Here is an 18,296-nt window from a genome sequence, read left to right on the forward strand (position 1 = left end):
GGAAATGGCCGCGAGCGAGCCGTGTATATTCGAATCGAGGATAAAATGTCTGTAATGTACACGTAGATAATTAGATAATTAGATTTCTAAAAGCTTTTTTTTCTTTGACAGTACATCTTTGTGACACTACTCACTACCCAATACTCACTAATACCGAGTAGAGTATTTCGAGACAGACATTTTCTTTCACATCCCGTACTCCAGATTCTATCAGTGCGAGTACAAGCACTTTGGTGTAGAGTAGAGTACACAGTACGAGTATGCAAAGGTCCAAACACCTGCATTGTTTTTACCTAGCTAGCTGTGCAGCTGGAGAGAGGGCGATATGCTATGTAAACTTGTGCAATGCTTGCTAAGGGTACTTTGTGCTTGGAACCTATTCAACCTATGTAGTAACTCGCCATGGACTCGGTAAGTGGCCTCGGTGTTACCAGTGAGTACGAGGATATATCACGCGTGAGGCGAGCACATGCGAGGCACCGACGGGGAATCCGTTGACAGGGTACATGTATGGGTAGGTAGGGTAGGGCAGGGGCTTGAGGGGGTGGGAAGTAGAAGAAACCGCTCTCTGCTGAATATGTTGGATCTTTCGGGACCCATCTATCCATCTAGCTAGGTAGGTAGGTAGGTAGGTAGATAGGTAGATAGGTATGCATCCTCTCGTTTTCAAGACATGGGATACCTGGGATATATGAGTTACATGGATGGGATACAAAGGATGCAAATCCGTGTCAATGACAATGACGATGCACCTTTACTCGTCAAAATCCGATCCGATGTACACATGCAGAGGCCTGCTCCTAGCTAGCAGCATCGTTGAGGGTGTATGCACTTCAACCTCCAGCCCATGCGTGACCTTTTTCATCATCAGCAGTCTATCATTTGTGTTGGCCCTCCCCAGAAGAAATTACGACAAGCTCGTCGCACTCATGAAGGTCGTCCTCCTTTATGACCACGTCTCCATGTCCATGATCATGATGAACCCAGCTTCTTTATGCAGCCATGGCTCTCTCGAGTACCTGGTACAAAGTTTCAACCTCAAGCCTTAATCGCTCCTCCCAGCGCCCCTCCACTGAATTGCTGGCCACCAGGTCTCCTCGCTCCTTGCTGTCCCTGTCTCGGTAGACCAGGCAACCCGGTCCTACCTCCGGTTCTGCCACCCCTACCAGCTCCCCTCTGTCCTTGAGCAGAGAACGCGTTGACCATGCCCGCGGTTCTCGTTTCTAGCACCTTCTCGTTCGACTCCAAGATACCCATCGCCTTTTCGCTGAGCGTGATGACTTGACTCTGCAGGCGAGAAAGCTCCACGCCCTTTCGGAAGACAATGGCATCGTTGACTTGATCAAGAGCAGCGGCAAGCTCTTCGTGGGAAATCATCTTGGACACCACGGCCGCAATCTTCTTCGGGTCAAGTTCGAACATGCCTGACAGAGTCGTGATAGACAGAGTGTCATAGTACGGAGCGTAAGTGAACAAATACGTCCGGAGACCTTCTTCCTGGATCTGTTCTGCCAGCATCTTCTTGACCTTTTCCTTGTTCTCAAGGCCAAGGAGATCCCAAATGCCAATTTTGCTGATCAGGTCTTGACACTTCTTCCAGTCGCCCTGAGCAAGAGCCTTGGCTGCTTGCATGACATGGTCCCGCGTGTTTTCTGGCGGGCCCTGGAATACTTGTCGCTCCGTGTACTCGAGCATGCGGCGGAAAGTCTTGGAGATGACGCGCTTGCGGACGTCCGGTGATGAGCCGGTTTGGGCCAGCAACGGGATTTCCAAAAGCATGCTGCAGGTCAGGTACACACATTCGAGCAACTCCAGGTTGATATGCATGTGGAAGGGAAGTTGACGTTGCCGCTCCAGACGTTCTTGCTCAGGTGTAACGGTCAAATATCGTTGCATAATGACGCCCTGAGCGAGGAGTTCCTTTTGCCGTCCAGAACCGCAGATCTCCTGTAGCACGCCTTGCGCTTCGTAGCATAGACCTGCACGGAAAGCGCAAAGACCAATCTGCACCAGAGTACGGTTGAAGAGAATCTGCGTTGAGACGTCGAACGACGAGATGTTCTCGGTCAAGTGACTCATGAGGGCAAGATCACGGGCGCGATAGTAGTCATCCTGTAGGGCCAGGAAGTAGATCTCGCAGAGCATGGCACGTGCACGAATAATACCCTCGCTGTGCTCGAAGAGATGGTTACAGAGCGTCCTCACAAGCGTGGCCACTTCGGTGAATTGGCCTCGTGGCGTGAGCTCCGAGTTTAAGGCAGATGGAATGGCCGCCCAGGTCTTTTCCTCTAGAATCTTGACCACCTGAGTGGGTTTAAAGTAGATGTGCTCTAGCCGTCGAATGGTGGTGCGATTGATATTGTCTTGCTTGTTCTCGGACTTCTCCAGTTTCTTGTTGATGGTTTCGATGTAAATGAGGGTACGTACAATGTCGGTGTACAGAAGCTGCTCGTCGCTCAACCTCTCGATGTATTCGGCCGTGTGAGGGTCGGTCTGTTGGAGAGAGCGTGTTAATTCGTCGTCCAATCGCTCCAAAAGGGATACGATACTGCCGGGAATCTTGAAAATCTCGCCTGCGGCAGGATTGGGTTGTTTCTCGTCATCTTCCCATTCCTCGGCTACCTCAGTCACCATGTACTGTGGTTCATCTTCCAGGGTCTGCAGCAAAGTGGAGAATTCGCGTTCTGCGGCTCGCCATGACTCTTGTGACATGTAGGCTTGGACTGAGGATGTGGTGACATCGAACCTCGTGGAAATCAGAGTGAGGAGCACCCGTATGCGCTGATATGGTGTGCTAGCGACATCCAACAATCGCTCCATGATGCGAATTTGCTCGGTCCGGTCCGTGTTCTTCTTTCCTCTCGACTCGATGATGGTGCGAAGATGTTTCAGAATACTCTCCGGTGTGTAGACGAGAGCCTTGCCACCCCTACCAACTGTCGCAAACCCTTCTTCGTCTATGGCAGCTTCGATGGCATCGAGTCTTTGAACCTTGTTCTTGCGGGTTCTCTGTTCGACTTCCAAGGGCTCTTCCTCGTCTGATTCCATAAACTCCTCCTTGTTTGCTCGATATTTCTCAATCTCAGTTGCGTACTCTTTGTTGTTCTTCCGGATCTTTTGTTTCATGGCATTGAAACCTTTTGCGTTGATGGGGTTCATCTTCTTCGCACCAGACTTCTGCTTGTCATTCGTCTCGTTGATCAAGTCCTCCAAGTCGGCGATCATCTTGATGTAGAGTTTCGGGGTGGCGCCTTGTTGAGTGACCTTGACGACTTGTCGGTTCATTTTGTCGAATTCTTCAGGGCACAGGTCAGAACATTTGTAAAAAGCGGCACACGGACAAATACGAACCTGATGAAACGACAGCCCAGTCATTGATCTTCTCAGCATTTTCGATTGCTTTGATCGTGCTCTCTAGCTCTTCGAATCTCTTGTCCTTCGCACTCTTAACCACTCTCTCACGATCCTCATCTTCGCTCTCATCTGATTCGTCGCCGGCATCTCCTGAAGGCTTCAAGAAGCGGCTCGCACCCATACCACGACCTTCATCCTCACTGGAATCTTCGTCTGACTCCTCTTCTTCCTCCTCTTCTTCGGATTCTTCTTCCTCTTCCTCCTCGCGATCACTGTAGAGTTCTTCCTCTTCCGAAGAACTGCTCTCACTATCGGAGTCGCCCCCGTGAAAGAACCGCGACGACATTTTGATCAGATGTGGCTTCAAATGTCAGCGAAGATGGTTATGTCGACGCAGTAACTGAGGCTGATGTGGTGTGGTTGTCGAACAGATCGGGCTCGACTATGTGAATCCGCAGTTTGAGGCAAAGATTCTCAAAATTCTAGTTGAGTGCCAAGGCCGCCAAGCAGGTTTAAATGACCGAATGTCAGTGTGACAATTTAGCACTAGCAGCGCGTACTTTGACTAGTGCTTCACTATGTCTGACGTCAAACGCGTCACACTCTATCCTCAGGTTGTCGTGATAGTCACACACTGTCACAATGACTGTCACAATGTCGCCAGTCCTCAAACGCCTTCAAAAAGTCTTATGAGTCACTGGAAATCCATATTTTCTGTATACTTGCAGACCAAATCTTTCTGGTCATTGCAACGAAAAGGACAACACGTGAGAAAATCCTACGAGGGATATACAGATCGTATCGTCTAATGGATCTTCGCTGGTACGCCTGCTGGGACGCTTCGTCCTGTCCAGTCAGTCCCTTTGGCTCAGTGTGAGCGTCCTGCTGTCTCGCAAAAGGCCTGCCAATGTTCCAGACTGTGTCAATCTGCGTTGAGTACCACCGTTGCGTGACTCGGTAGATGACAATATACAACCCCAACATTCCCTCCTTGATTGTCTTGTCCTATGATGAACCTTCAGCGTCCTCCATTCAACCACTGCACCATGAACCTCCCGTGTCAACATTGTATTCACTTCATCCCCCCATGTCATTTATCATTCATCGTTGCAAGCCCGAGGAGCATTCCGACGAGTTGATGACCCTGAAATTGTATGTCCCTAGAGGCATTGCTCCTCCATCACAGCCTGTCGTTCCTGCTTCATCAGATCCATCGGAGTACGATGCAGTATTCTGCCCCCGGAAAGATTCAGGTCTTCGCCCAAGGCCTCTCTCAACCTCACTTTCACAACCAGAGAGCTTAGTGTCGGCGCTGGCATTTCATTGCGAATGGCTGTTTCTGTCTGCATGCGCCACAGCGTTCTAGCATGTTCACCGATGGCGTTCTCTTCCACTCCGCAAAGGGGACTGCAGGTTGTTGAGTTTCGGCATCAAGCCGAATCTAACTGGCCAAGAATGTCCTCATTTTGCGCAGCTCAGTGCCATTGAGCCTTGTTCATAAAACTGTCACCCATTGCGCCATCTTCAAGTGTCCTGATAAAATCGCGATTCCTCTGGTTTCGACTGCCACGTCTTCTTGCAGACGATGGCGAATCCACATACCCGTCCGCCGGAGGAGGATAGTACGCTGGACTGGGTTGAAGTCTAATAGGTTGGTTCGGATCAAGATGGCTGGCGACACGTTGAATGGCCGCAGGGATACCAGCTTGCTGTTGATCCATGGTCGAGGCACGCTGACGGCCAGCCCTTTGCGTAGCCTGCGCGTAAAGACTTTGCTGATGATTGTAGTGACTTGGATTCATCTGCGGAGTTTGCTGCATCATGCCCATTTGTGCAGGATAGTTTGATGAGTGTGTTGGATAAGGTGGCGGGGCGCCTTGTGGATGGGCCGGATACATGTTGTTGTACATTGGTGGCGCTTGGGATTGTGGGTAAGGAGTCATCTGCATCGCATAGGCGTTCTGAACGGCTGTTTGTGCCTGTGCATGCGCAACTTGTGCCGCTTGTGCCTGAGCTTGAGCGGCCTGAGCAGCACGTTGCTTGCTAAGTGCTTCAGCTTGTTGCTGTTGTTGCACGCCAGGCGCCGGTGTCTTGCTCGATGGTGACTTCAAATTCATTGGAGGAACAAATGGCTGGGTAAACTTTTGCTGGGTGATGAAAGGATGGAGCTTTGCTTGCTGAGGCGACCAGCGTTCTAAGGGGTTGATGGTGAGCAGGCCGCGAACAAAGTCGGTGAAGGCAATGCGATTGTTCATTTCTACTTGTGTCAGCATCTTCCTCCGTGCAGAACCTGTGTGTAGTCTTACCTCTTTCCACCTCTGCTTGCTTCATGTTCTTGCGGGGCATAGAGTAGCTCCGGATGATTTCGGGAAGTGTAGTTGCTTGAAAGTACTTTTTGCTGGGCTGCTCTTTAACGTTGTGCTCACGAGAGTATTGCTCCATACTTTTCAGTCGATACGTACGACGACCAAACTCGTCGGTCGTCTTTTCGAAGAACTCTCCTGATTGCTTCCCCATCTCCAACATCCACGTCGGCGGCATACCCAGCATTTCGACAATCCGAGAGACTTGGTTGTATTCAGACGAGCCAGGAAAGAGCGGCAAACCTAGGAATAACTCCACAACGATGCATCCAAGAGACCACATGTCAATGGCAGACGAATAAGGCAGCCCCAGTAAAACTTCAGGGGATCTGTAGAATCGAGATTGTATATAAGTGTAGACTGTTTGTCTTTCGTCGCAAGCAGAACCGAAGTCGATAATTTTGATGATAGGGCTTTCCAGGTTCTTCAAGAGTATATTCTCCGGTTTTAGATCACAATGGATCAGCCGAGCCTTGTTCAACAAGGTCAACCCGTTAAGCAGCTGCTGTGCAAAGACACGAACCAGTGTCGTGCTGAGACCTCGGAATTGATTCTGTTTGATAAGTTCATATAAATTGACGCTGAGAAGTTCGAAAACGAGACACAGATGTTGCCGATGGATGAACGTGTCTTTCAGCCGCAGAAGATGATGGTCGTCGTTTTTATCGAGCTTCTGATTTAGCAGATCGAGGACAGAAACTTCCATCATGCTCTGGTTGAAGTAGGCTGTGCGGTTTTTGATGACCTTGACCGCAACCACCTCTTGGGTCCTCAAATTTTGACACTTCACCACTTGACCAAAGGTGCCCTGGCCTAGGACATCTAGAATCAAGTACCTGTTCTTGTGGCCCGCCTCTTCACTCCCCAGAATATCGTTGACGTAGAGAATGTAGTCGCTATCGTCGTTATCGTAGCCATCATTCTTTGTTCCCTTGCTCGGTTTTGTCAAAACCCGCCTCGGATTTCGGGATGACTCGTATTTGAAGCTAGGATTACATATTCTGTACGTGGCTGGGAGATAGGTGGTAAGTGCCTGCAATGGGCTAATGAACCCACCCTCTGGATTTGCCCGGCGGTAAGGTGGTTGCGCGTTCACCTTAGGGTTGAGATCTTGCATGGTTTTGACTTTTCTGAACTTCGGCGCGGGTCCTGGTCCCTGATGCTGGGATTGCTGCCTGGACAGAGGAGCAGGTCGCGTGTTGTTTGCAGAGGTGGGATAATATGATTCAGGGCTCAGCGTGGAGCTCTGGAGAGCGGAACCATAATCGGACGGGTATCTGGTTGGGGTAGGAGGTTCGGTGTAGCGCTCTGCGTTGTAGCTCCCTTGGCGAGGGGGGGACTGTCGCGTCGTCTGGGGCTGGTTGAGGTAGGAGAAGGAGGAAGGATTCGGCAATTTGGGACTTGCAACGTACCCAGGGCCAGTTGATTGAGCATTCATCGGGGAGTAGCGCTGAGCAGCTGTCGAGATCTCAGGAATATATTGGGTGGACAGGCGGTGTTGGTGAGTCGGTCGCGGAGGATATTTGGTTCGGTTATAAGGATCTGCGTCTTCCATGGGCACGTCGACTTCGCCGTTGTGCTCATATTGATGCGACTGCGTCTGGGGTGTGGTGTTGGCAGACATGGCTGCTCGGTCTTCCAGTAATCTGGCAGTCACTGTAATCAGGACAATTCGTATTTAAGAGAGTTCCGTGCCGCGATGGGGCTGAAAGCTGGGCTGCCGGTTCTTGTTATTTGTCCTGCCACAATCACCCCGTTGACACAGGCATCAAGCACGCACGATCGATGTAGTTATTGAGACCCTGGCAAACGCGCTCTCTTGCGGTGTGAATGAACCGAGATCGGCAGGGTTCGTTGGGCCTTCAGAGGGGTAGACAGAGTGGCGGAGTGACAATCGTAAGCGCAGTCAAGAAAGACTGGTGGACCCAGGGCGATATTCGACACATGGTAAAGGAGGGCAAGAAGGCTTAAAGTAAAGCCATGGTGCTGAGAAGTTGGTCGCTTCACAATTGAGGGTGTTCTTCTCTCAGTTTCGAGTGGAGGTGGAGGGATTTGGAAGTGGTGAGCTGGCAGAAAGACTCGAGGAATTGGTCAGCCCGACAATGGTGATAGAGGACCGTGGATGGACGATGGGGCCGACGACAGGCTAATGTGAGGCAAGAGAAGCTGTCTAGGTATCCCGATCTAATGTCACGACTATGAAATGGCACCGAATCGTCAAGAGGAAGTCTGGAGAATGTTTGGCGACGTGAGCAGTAGAGTCCGTTGTCGAGTTTAGTGCCTGGTGTGGTGTGCATCAGCCAGGACTGAAGTGCAGGCGGCTATTACCGCTCGTTATTGGGCACCCGTTATTGATGATTGGGGGGTGCTTGTCACAGCCTTCAGCTGAAACTTTGCTTTGGGGGTGCCCAAATTGCACCTTGTCCGCAGTGGCAGACCTGGGCAGGTATGCCGACAATTTCGAGGACCCCAAAATTTACGGTGACGCAGTGACTGTGTGAGGTGCAGTTCTCTATGGCAGCCTGATTTCGAGGGTGTAGAACTTTGCCCTTCTTTTGAGAAATATTCTTCCTGACCTCTGAGTGCTACTTTCATCGCAGAGAGAGACAGAGTCACATTGCACCCGTTTCTCTACTCCGAAACAAAGAATTATGCGCGAAGACATTCTTTCTGTCGGATCATTCATCACTTTCACTTTACATCCACCGAGTACAGGCCAGTATCTCCAATTGCCACCCTTCCAGGCCTTAAAGTGGCACCCATCTGTCCTAAGACATAAAAACACTATAACGTCACTTTCCTTTCATTTCGCTTCCTTCTTTACTGGTATCTACGGTCAAAGTCTTTGAGCGTATAAAGATTTCAGACGGCAAGCAAGGTCTCCACGTTGTGGTCATGACGACATTCGTTCTCCAAACTATGCGCCACTAAAGTCGAGACGCTTGCGATCATGGACATCGAAGGTGAGCAAGGAATCAGCTACCTTCCGACAGCTGAACACGATAAGATGGCCGAATTACCACCCAGCCAGTCGGCTGAAGCTCTCCGTCTGCGGAACCTTGACGCCCAGATGCGTGATCAGGATGACCTGGAACGAGACATCGGCCGGGAGGCAGATCGGCTCCTGTTTGAGCAAGCCCATCAACGAGACCAGCAGCGACTCGAGAAATCCGAGGCACAAAAGGAGAAGTTGCAGAATCAGATCAAAAAGACCAGAGATGACATGCTTCGTCCCATTGGAACTACTCAGCGAGCACGTTTGCGCCTCGATATTGACCGCATGCAGAGCCAAATACAGGACCTGGATAATGATATTGCTGAAATCAAGGAGAGAATGAAGGATCGAGAGAATAATGCAGGGGTGGCAGGTCAACATGACGCGTTGGCCGCAGGACGCTTGCCGAACGAAACTCAGCGTGACTATCTGATCAGGACTGGCAAAATCACTCCCTTCTCTAAATTTGGCCTGACAACTCATGGAGAATCTTCGACTACTTTGCAGGGAGCTCTTCTAGATGCTGAGGAGGAACCTGACCTTCCTGCCGATGTCGAATCTCGTGCAGAAGGCGCAAAGTCGATGTCTCACCGGAATTTGAGACCGCCTGGGTTTGCCACTGGTTTCACTGATTCAAGCACGGAAGACGACATTCAAGACGATCAGCCCCGAAAGCGGAGACGTCTCATCAATCAATTGCCCACAAAGGACGAAGACTCATCGTCGTATGACGATGGTGAAGTCGAAGACCAGGCCTTTTCGGAATCTGAAGATGAGTCTGATGACCAAATGCCAACGACCTCGGGAAAACGACAGAGAAAGGGTCGAAAAACGGTTGCTCACGTCGAGGATGAGATCGAAGACTTTCGTGGGGTCGATGATGGCAACGAATCTGTCTATAAGTCCAGGTTGCAGAAGTGGGCCGTGCGAAGACGGAGAGCCCGTAGGCACGCAACGCAAAATACTGCGGGAAATAGTCATGAACAGGGTGAAACAGAGGATCAGGATGCAGAGACTCTCGCAGAGGAGGAAGCATATCTCCCACATCCTGAAATACCAGACACTCTTTTTGATGACGGCTACAAGCTTCCGGGAGACATCTTTCCCAGCTTGTTCGATTATCAAAAAACTGGGGTGCAATGGCTCTATGAGCTGTACACCCAACAAGTTGGAGGAATTATCGGCGATGAGATGGGCTTAGGCAAGACGATCCAGATCATCGCCTTCCTCGCCGGCCTGCACTACAGCAAGAAGCTGGACAAGCCCATCATTGTAGTCTGCCCAGCTACCGTCATGAAACAATGGGTCAACGAATTTCATCGCTGGTGGCCCCCTTTTCGAGTCACTATTCTACATTCCTCCGGCAGCGGTATGGTCAACTTGCGGAACGAATCCAGCAAAGAAGACAGACTGTTGGATATTGAATGGGATCCAACTCGGAGACAACAACCACTCAACGCGGCCCAGAAGTCCGCTCGAAAAGTCCTACGCCCAATTTTAGAGGAAGGAGGTGTGCTCGTGACAACATACTCTGGTCTACAGACTTACGCGCCTCTATTAATCCCAGTCGACTGGCAATATGCTATCCTGGATGAAGGACACAAGATTCGAAATCCAAACACTGCCATCACCATCTACTGCAAAGAGTTACGCACTCCGAACCGAATCATTCTATCCGGGACCCCTATGCAGAACAATCTCATTGAGCTGTGGTCTCTCTTTGACTTTGTATTTCCAATGCGATTGGGCACTTTGGTCAATTTTCGCAACCAGTTCGAGATACCAATTCGACAAGGTGGATACGCAAACGCGTCCAATTTACAGGTCCAGACCGCCTTCAAATGCGCAGAAACACTCAAAGATGCCATTAGTCCATACTTGTTGCAACGTTTCAAGATTGATGTTGCCTCGGATTTGCCCAAAAAAAGCGAACAGGTTTTGTTTTGCAAGCTGACGCCTTTGCAGCGCGATGAATATAAGAGATTCATTGGCTCGGGTGAGATGGATGCGATCATGAATGGCAAGCGTCAAGTTCTCTACGGGGTCGATATCCTGCGTAAAATCTGCAATCACCCAGATCTGACCGATCACAAGCGTCTGTCGATCAAAGCGGGATATAACTATGGCGACCCCTCCAAGTCTGGCAAAATGAAGGTTGTTGGCTCGCTCCTAGAACTGTGGAAGGAAACTGGTCACAAGACACTTCTATTCGCTCAGCATCGCATCATGCTTGACATCTTGGAGAAGTATGTAAGATCGCTTTCAGGGTTCAAGTACAGGCGTATGGACGGAAACACGCCTATCCAACTTCGACAAAGCATGGTAGACGAGTTTAACACGGACCCGGGCCTGCATGTCTTTCTCTTAACAACCAAGGTCGGCGGACTCGGGATAAATCTGACAGGTGCAGACAGAGTCATTATCTACGATCCTGATTGGAACCCTTCAACCGATCTGCAAGCCAGAGAAAGAGCCTGGCGACTGGGACAGAAACGCGAAGTAGCTATTTACCGTCTCATGACTGCAGGTACCATCGAAGAGAAGATCTATCATCGCCAGATATTCAAGCAATTCCTGACGAACAAGATTCTCAAGGATCCGAAACAGCGGCAGACATTCCATCTGAGTGATCTGCATGATCTCTTCAGTCTAGGGAATGAAGGAGAACCAACCGAAACAAGCATTCTGTTTAAGGATGCACAGGTCAAGCATCCTTCTACCTCGCCCGATGCTCCCGCCACCAGTAGCATGACCAACAAAAGCGAGCCAACAAGCATCGCAGGTGACACCACGATCGGGGCTTTGCCAGGTATATTTTCCATGGAGCAATATGCCGGAGAAATTGAGGAAGAGGAGCAGGCAAACAAGGAGGGTGCCAACAACTCCGAAGACAAGATGATGGAAGGCATCTTTTCGCGAGCAGGTATTCACTCAGCGGTAGAGCATGATACAATCATCGACGGAAAATCTGGAAAGAAGGTTGCAGCTGATCCGGTTTTGGTTGAGCAGGAGGCACGAAAGGTGGCTGCCGAAGCGGCCAGAGAATTGCGACGCGCTGGTGAGGTTGCCCGTACGGTCCCCATCGGGACACCCACCTGGACCGGACAGTTTGGTATTTCTGGCCGTCCTCAAGAGACGACGGCACAGAGAGCTTTCAGCTCCAATACCCGGAACAGAGGTGGCGGAGTTCAATCGTCCAGTCTCCTGGCAAACTTGCAACAGCGCCAAGGACTTGCACCGAGCAGAGACAGCACTCCAAGAACAGCGAGTCCTGCAAGATCGACAGACTCGACTGCTTCAGTTTCTAGAGGTGCAACACCGACTTTGCCTCAAGGCAAGGACTTTGGAAAACTCATCCGGGATTACCTCACCACCCATGGTGGAAGTGTATACACCCAGATGCTGATCGACCATTTCAATCGCTTCTGCACCACTCCTCAGGCGACGCTGGAGTTCAAGGAGACCTTGAAGCTGATTGCCAAGCTGGAAAAAGGGAGCCGAGGGCGCGGGCGTTGGGTGCTGAAGGATGAATATAAGAAGTAGAGCTAGAGACCTCCCACGATCAAAGCGTCAAGATCGCCTACTTCAAAGCATTTGTTTGGCTCTTTCTCCTGAGTTCCATCAATCACTCTCGTCTAGAAGTCCTTGGGGTGACCAGTATTCCGGCTCTGGACACTGGTAGTCCACCCATACCAAAGAATCGGCTAGTAGATCTTGCACAGCTGTCTCGGCACGAGCCCGTTCCCAGCCCAGGTTGACCTGAAGCAGGGACACTGTTACACTGCCAAGTAGTTGTAAAACTTCCAAAACGGTGGATTGATCTGTGTTGAATTCTTTTGGCACCGATCGGATGAACCTCTTGTTGGCGATGGTGAGAATAACAAATCCCGACCCAAGGGGTTCCAGCGACTTAACAGCCCTCTCGATATCATCCTCTGACACTTGCAGACCACCACCAATGGCTTTCCCCTTGGCCACACTCTCACAGCACTCCTTCAGTCCAATCAATCCGCCATTTTCTGCCCTCGTCGCCTGGCATAACTCCACAACTCTCACGGCAACTGAAAAGTAGAAGTCGTTGACATCATGCCCCAGGACCTTGGCCCAGAGCGAATCCGCCTTTTTACCTTTGATGTTGGAGCCGGCTAGAGGATCGACACCGATGGCATTGCACATTCGTGCGAACTCTGCGCGGAATGTTGGGTTCGATTTGATTGTCGCCGCATGTTCGAGTGCGAAGTTATGGAGGAGAGACTGGAAAACCTCCAGCTGTGCCTGAAGCGAGGCTGCGTTGGCGGATTTCAAGTTCGAGCCATGTGCAGCGTAGGATTGAGCGGTAGCATTTCTATTCGTGAAGGCACCCAAGCCGACCCCTCTCCTGGTCGACATTGCTGATATCTGAGGTTGAAGAGCATCAGTCTGAGCATAGGTTGCCTTGGTTGTCACAAGGGTAAAGGGTGGATTGTTGGGCAAACATGCCAAGAATGCAAATGTGACCTTTCCGTTTTTGGTTTAGACTTGGAATCACCCACAACTCGAATTTGATTCCAGCGCAGTTGAAACTTTTTGATGTTCCTACTCTTCATCAACTCTTCATCACAACCTTGCCGTCGTTCAACCGCATCTTCAAACACGATGACGAAGCCAATTGTGAAGTCGTGAGTCTCTCTTACCATTCTGCTGACAGTTGGTATCCTCAGATATGGTCCGCAATCTTTTCGCTGGTTTCGCTGCCGCTGTTCCAGCTCGATCATCCCGATGCCTATCCGACTTGTGAGAAATCACGGCTTGGAACAACCGGGGCTTTGAGGTTAGAGGACTCAACCCTTCTTCCTTGAAATATATTGAGCTTGTATGACATGCTCGCTTGGTCGCAAGACCTGAGCACCTGTTATGGAGCTACAATCTTTCCTGATCTCCGATCGGGGCATTGTCAGTTGAGAGTTTTAAGATTTGGACTTTTGAGTCCCATCTTTTCTCACTGATCAAATTCATTTCGTCGAGTTCACGCCAAAACATCCAGTTTGAGAATGCCGCGCCATAGCTGCAGTTCCGACTCGGCGATCACACCACCTGCGGACTATACTGATTCGATTCCCTCCCGTACAGATCTGTGCCGACGCAGGACCAGGTCCTGGTGCCTGAGACCCTGTTGAAGAAGAGGAAGAGCCAGGAGAAGGCCAGAGAACAGCGTGCCGCAACGCTTGAGAAGAGAAAAAAGGTTGGTCCATTGTCCCCTTTTTGCCTGGAAAATAATGTGGTGATGATAAATACCACTGCGCGGCTAGACCTCAGGTCAATGTTGTCGCTTTGTTATACCATCTTTCGGGGCTGAACATTCATGCCGCCTCCACAATGCGTGATCATCTGGAGATGGCGTACATCCGGCTAACATGTCATGATCAGGCCAACAAGGAGAAGCGTGGCGTCATCTTCAAGCGTGCGGAGACATACGTCAAAGAGTACCGTGATGCCGAGCGAGAGAAGATCAGGGTCGCTCGCCTGAGCCGGCAACAGGGAAACTTCTTTGTTGATGAACAACCCAAATTGGTTTTCGTCGTCAGAATCAAGGGGTGAGTCTTTCATTCACGCCTTTGCAAAGCAACTGCTAACTGTCGTCAGTATCAACAAGATCGCCCCCAAGCCTCGCAAAATTCTCCAGCTCCTCCGCCTGCTCCAGATCAACAATGGTGTCTTCGTCAAGTTAACCAAGGCCACGCAAGAGATGCTTACCATTGTCAACCCCTACATTGCTTACGGCTATCCCAACCTCAAGACCGTTCGCGAGCTCATCTACAAGCGCGGATATGGAAAGATCAACAAGCAACGCATTGCTCTCACTGACAACCAACTTATTGAGGACAACCTGGGCAAGTACGGCATTGTGTGCATGGAAGACTTGATCCACGAGATCTTCACTGTTGGACCGAACTTCAAGCAGGCCAGCAACTTCTTGTGGCCCTTCAAGCTATCCAACCCCAACGGTGGTTTCCGTGCCAGGAAATTCAAGCATTACATCGAGGGTGGTGATCTGGGTAACCGAGAGGAGGCTATCAATGCTCTGATTAAGCAGATGAACTAGATTTGACAGCTGGGCTTCGAGTCGTGGCCCGGATTTCTGGCCTCTAGTTGCGATCAGCGTCTGAAGCTTGTAGGCTTCCGAGCATCAATGGATCGACGGATCGATGCATGAAAAGGGTACCGGCGCTAGCTTTTGCCATGCCAGTTTAGGCGTTAAGTATCACTGAAAGCCGGTGAAAAATGAGATGAGACAAGTTTTCCATGATAATTTTGTTCAACTTTTGTTCCATCATTCGTAGTCGTACTTGTAGTAGCGTCAAGTAGCGTGAAATCCGAGACCAGGTCTTGGGAAACGTCACGGGGCGCAGATGCAGGGGATCACGATGTTGTCCCACCACAATAAGCAACACCTCAGAGCATGTTAGAACATCATTCCTAAGCTGCCACACACGACCTCGTATTGCAGTGCTGCCTAACCCAAGGGCTACTTCTTCATATCACAATCTACAACGGCCTTCAACCTAGGCTCTAATGCTTCCATCAAATAGCAGCGCGACGAAAAGCCATGCATCACAGCATCACTGTTCCACGCTTTCTTCTCCGCCCATTGATATGTTTTACTTGGATATTGAGGTAGCGGTTGACAGGCAATAGATCGCGCCGTTGGACTCGAGGAGTCCAGCAAACTGATAGGTCTTTGTTTCCAGGACACCATTCCAGGTGCCCAGCTCAACGTTGTGACACATCACTAACCCGATTTCCAACTTGTCACGAGTCACCCTCAATACGAGTTCTCATGTCAAGCCACCATGCGTTGCACCTACAGCCGCAAGCGCGACGAGTTGACTTGCAGAAGCAGTTTCTCGATGTAAGAAGGCCACTCACACAGTGTCTACAGATGGCAAACAGGGCCTTCAGCCGCAATGAGGTAGGGATGCGCAACCCATGCAATGGAGGGTGATATCCTCCTGTCTGGATGACATGTGTCAACCACTCAGTACGTTGGGCCCTCTCAGCAACACTTGCACATGCATCAAACGTTGTCTCGGGCGTTGTGGTATATCTACCCTGGGGACGACTGACAATAATTGCATCTTGTTGTGTACTACTACTGACTACAGGTTCGCAATACACACGGTTCTCCTCGCACTATATGCTAGGTCTGAAATTCCTTGACAGAAACGTTGATCGGAGGATTTGGATATTTGATGCGCGCTGGCCTTCACGACCTGCGCGATCCTACGATCCGGGATCTTCAATTCATTCGCAGAGCTCATATGCACCACGGTCTGTGAGTGTTAGCCATACTGCCGGCATATTACCAGGTTAGGCAGCGTGTGGACAAAAGCGCCTCGAATTGGTTCTCCAAACAGTTTCCGCCGATTCAATGGCTCTGCCTGAGCTGATCCTCGAATTCTTGCAACATTCGTGGACAGCCCTGCTCCTAGGATGTCTCATTGCTAGACTTTTGATCAACAAATATGGAGGAAATCTGAATTCAATCCCCGGCCCTTTCATTGCAGGCTTCTCAAATCTTTGGCGTGTGCTAAACACCCTCCTTTTCAACCCAGCTGAGACACAAATCTCGTTGCAACGAAAGCACAACTCACGTTTTGTGAGGATTGGTCCTCGTGTTGTGTCCATTTCTGACCCAAACCTCATACCGACCATCTATGGGATCAAGTCAGACTTCAAAAAGACCAAGTTTTATTCCATCGCCGAACTGTGGTACGAAGGTAGATGCACGCCGGGTCTGTTTGAGAGCCGCGATGAAGCCTACCACGCGCAAATCAGGAAGCCTATCGTGAATGCATACAGTATGTCTACGATCCTCGAGGTTGAGCCGGCGGTCAACTCGACTGTTGCATTGCTTATATCTAAGCTGGACCAACTTGCTGCTTCTGGAAGGCCCCTAAACTTGGGATTGTGGCTATACCGTTTTGCATTTGATGTCATGTAAGTTGTGCCCGTCCTTGGCACAAGGCTTTTGCTCACATGGTTTGGTAGAGGCGAAATCCTGTTCAGCAAGAAAATCGGCTTCCTCGAATCGGAAGTTGACGTTGAAAGCATCATGATTGGGATTCGCGGCTTTACCAAGTATTTTCAGTTGGTAAATCATTGCCAGTTTGTCATCGCGATTTCTTTGCGATAAACTGACCGTTTTACACTCTACAGGCTGGACAAATCCCAATCGTGGACCGGTTTCTCTTGAAGAATCCTCTGATGCTGAAATACGGGCCAACCAATCCAATAGTCACTTTCACACTCAACCGAATAAGAGACAGGGTGGCCTGCAGGACAAATGAGGGTCAGATAGAACGCGACTTTCTCGAGAGATGTTTCGAAGCCCAAGCCAAATACCCGGAGGCTGTGACGGACAGGATGATCATGCTGTACAACTTTGACAACATTGCTGCCGGGTCTGATACGACCGCATTGGCATTGACTGCGGTGAGATTTCGTGTTCACTTGGTCTTTTATTCATCTGACAATGGCATTCTCATTTTTCTAGGTCATGTATTATCTTCTCAAGAATCCGGAAACTTTGCAAAAGGCCGTCGAGGAGCTCGATTGTGCGGAGAAAGAGTGCCGGCTAAGCGAATACATAACGTGGAATGAGGCGAGCAAGCTACCCTACCTGCAGGCCTGCATCAAGGAAGCAATACGCAAGTCCCGCTTCTTCTGAATCCTCCCAGAGACTTGTTCTGACAATTACAGGCATGCATCCCCCTATTGGCCTTATCCTCGAACGATACGTCCCAAGCGGAGGTACTTTCCTCGAGGGTCATTATTTCCCCGAAGGAACGACTGTGGGAGTAAATCCATGGGTTACGGCGTCAGTTAGATCTCTATTGCTTCATCTTCGACCCTTTTCAAGTCCTCTCGAAATCGCTGACCAGCAAACCATAGACGAAATAAGGAAGTGTACGGCGAGGACTGCGATAGTTTCAGGCCGGAGCGATGGCTTGAGGAATCAGAGGAACGACTTGCGGCAATGGAGAGAGCCAACTTTGCGGTATGAAGTTCCTCTATCTTTTATACAGCCCGTTGGCGCATGCTGGAGACACTGACTATGCTCACAGTTTGGTTATGGAAAGCGTGGATGCTTGGGTAAGAATATTGCCATGTTGGAGATTTCTAAGCTAGTGCCGCAGCTGCTTCGTCGCTACACGGTATGTTCGTTCTCATGATGCGTCTGTCGGGTTCTGGTTTGTACTCACAGTTCACTCATGGACTAGTTCTCATTGGCGCGTCCTGATCTGAAGTGGAAGGTTCGTGGCGGCTGGATGGTACGGCAAGATGGTGTTGAAGTTGCTCTCAGAAAACGCATCCAAGGACCAGACTAGGTTGAGGTCTTGTGTGGAGGGAAATGAGTACCGAGTACAAGGTGGTCAGTGAGACTTTGGAGTTTCTAATCATGGTTAATATCTGCCAATATGTCTGATGGAAGGAATATAGAGTTCATCGTACTCGTTGCCCAACAGTTGGGGACGTTATTCTGCTTCGAGTCAAGATCTCAGGCACCAGCGAGCTAAGATGCATTTCTGCCTTGCACCAAACCA

At 50.1% G+C, this 18,296-nt stretch overlaps 6 protein-coding genes across 6 annotated transcripts; 3 read left to right on the plus strand and 3 right to left on the minus strand.

The window, feature by feature from the left end:
• Nucleotides 1–1,038: 1,038 nt before the first annotated feature.
• Nucleotides 1,039–3,700, minus strand: Z517_00601 (eukaryotic translation initiation factor 3 subunit C; the record flags this gene model as incomplete). The annotated part of the gene is made up of 2 exons (XM_013433565.1): nucleotides 1,039–3,296; nucleotides 3,352–3,700. 2 exons carry the CDS (start codon nucleotides 3,698–3,700, stop codon nucleotides 1,039–1,041), a joined length of 2,607 nt encoding a protein of 868 aa, XP_013289019.1.
• Nucleotides 3,701–4,829: 1,129 nt separating this feature from the next.
• Z517_00602 (uncharacterized protein) lies at nucleotides 4,830–7,341 on the minus strand (the record flags this gene model as incomplete). Its single annotated transcript, XM_013433566.1, has 2 exons — nucleotides 4,830–5,611; nucleotides 5,661–7,341. The coding sequence occupies 2 exons, from the start codon at nucleotides 7,339–7,341 to the stop codon at nucleotides 4,830–4,832; spliced, it is 2,463 nt and encodes an 820-aa protein (XP_013289020.1).
• A 1,326-nt stretch (nucleotides 7,342–8,667) lies between these two features.
• On the plus strand, nucleotides 8,668–12,255 carry Z517_00603 (uncharacterized protein; the record flags this gene model as incomplete). The annotated part of the gene is made up of 1 exon (XM_013433567.1): nucleotides 8,668–12,255. One exon carries the CDS (start codon nucleotides 8,668–8,670, stop codon nucleotides 12,253–12,255), a length of 3,588 nt encoding a protein of 1,195 aa, XP_013289021.1.
• Nucleotides 12,256–12,333: 78 nt separating this feature from the next.
• Z517_00604 (uncharacterized protein) lies at nucleotides 12,334–13,101 on the minus strand (the record flags this gene model as incomplete). Its single annotated transcript, XM_013433568.1, has 1 exon — nucleotides 12,334–13,101. One exon carries the CDS (start codon nucleotides 13,099–13,101, stop codon nucleotides 12,334–12,336), a length of 768 nt encoding a protein of 255 aa, XP_013289022.1.
• A 966-nt stretch (nucleotides 13,102–14,067) lies between these two features.
• Z517_00605 (60S ribosomal protein L7) lies at nucleotides 14,068–14,794 on the plus strand (the record flags this gene model as incomplete). Its single annotated transcript, XM_013433569.1, has 2 exons — nucleotides 14,068–14,285; nucleotides 14,335–14,794. The coding sequence occupies 2 exons, from the start codon at nucleotides 14,068–14,070 to the stop codon at nucleotides 14,792–14,794; spliced, it is 678 nt and encodes a 225-aa protein (XP_013289023.1).
• A 1,326-nt stretch (nucleotides 14,795–16,120) lies between these two features.
• On the plus strand, nucleotides 16,121–18,080 carry Z517_00606 (uncharacterized protein; the record flags this gene model as incomplete). Its single annotated transcript, XM_013433570.1, has 8 exons — nucleotides 16,121–16,689; nucleotides 16,741–16,843; nucleotides 16,909–17,184; nucleotides 17,246–17,403; nucleotides 17,432–17,569; nucleotides 17,644–17,749; nucleotides 17,817–17,906; nucleotides 17,973–18,080. The coding sequence occupies 8 exons, from the start codon at nucleotides 16,121–16,123 to the stop codon at nucleotides 18,078–18,080; spliced, it is 1,548 nt and encodes a 515-aa protein (XP_013289024.1).
• Nucleotides 18,081–18,296: the final 216 nt, after the last annotated feature.

The sequence above is a fragment of the Fonsecaea pedrosoi genome (genome assembly GCF_000835455.1).
Source record: "Fonsecaea pedrosoi CBS 271.37 unplaced genomic scaffold supercont1.1, whole genome shotgun sequence".
In the NCBI taxonomy this organism is placed as follows: domain Eukaryota; kingdom Fungi; phylum Ascomycota; class Eurotiomycetes; order Chaetothyriales; family Herpotrichiellaceae; genus Fonsecaea; species Fonsecaea pedrosoi.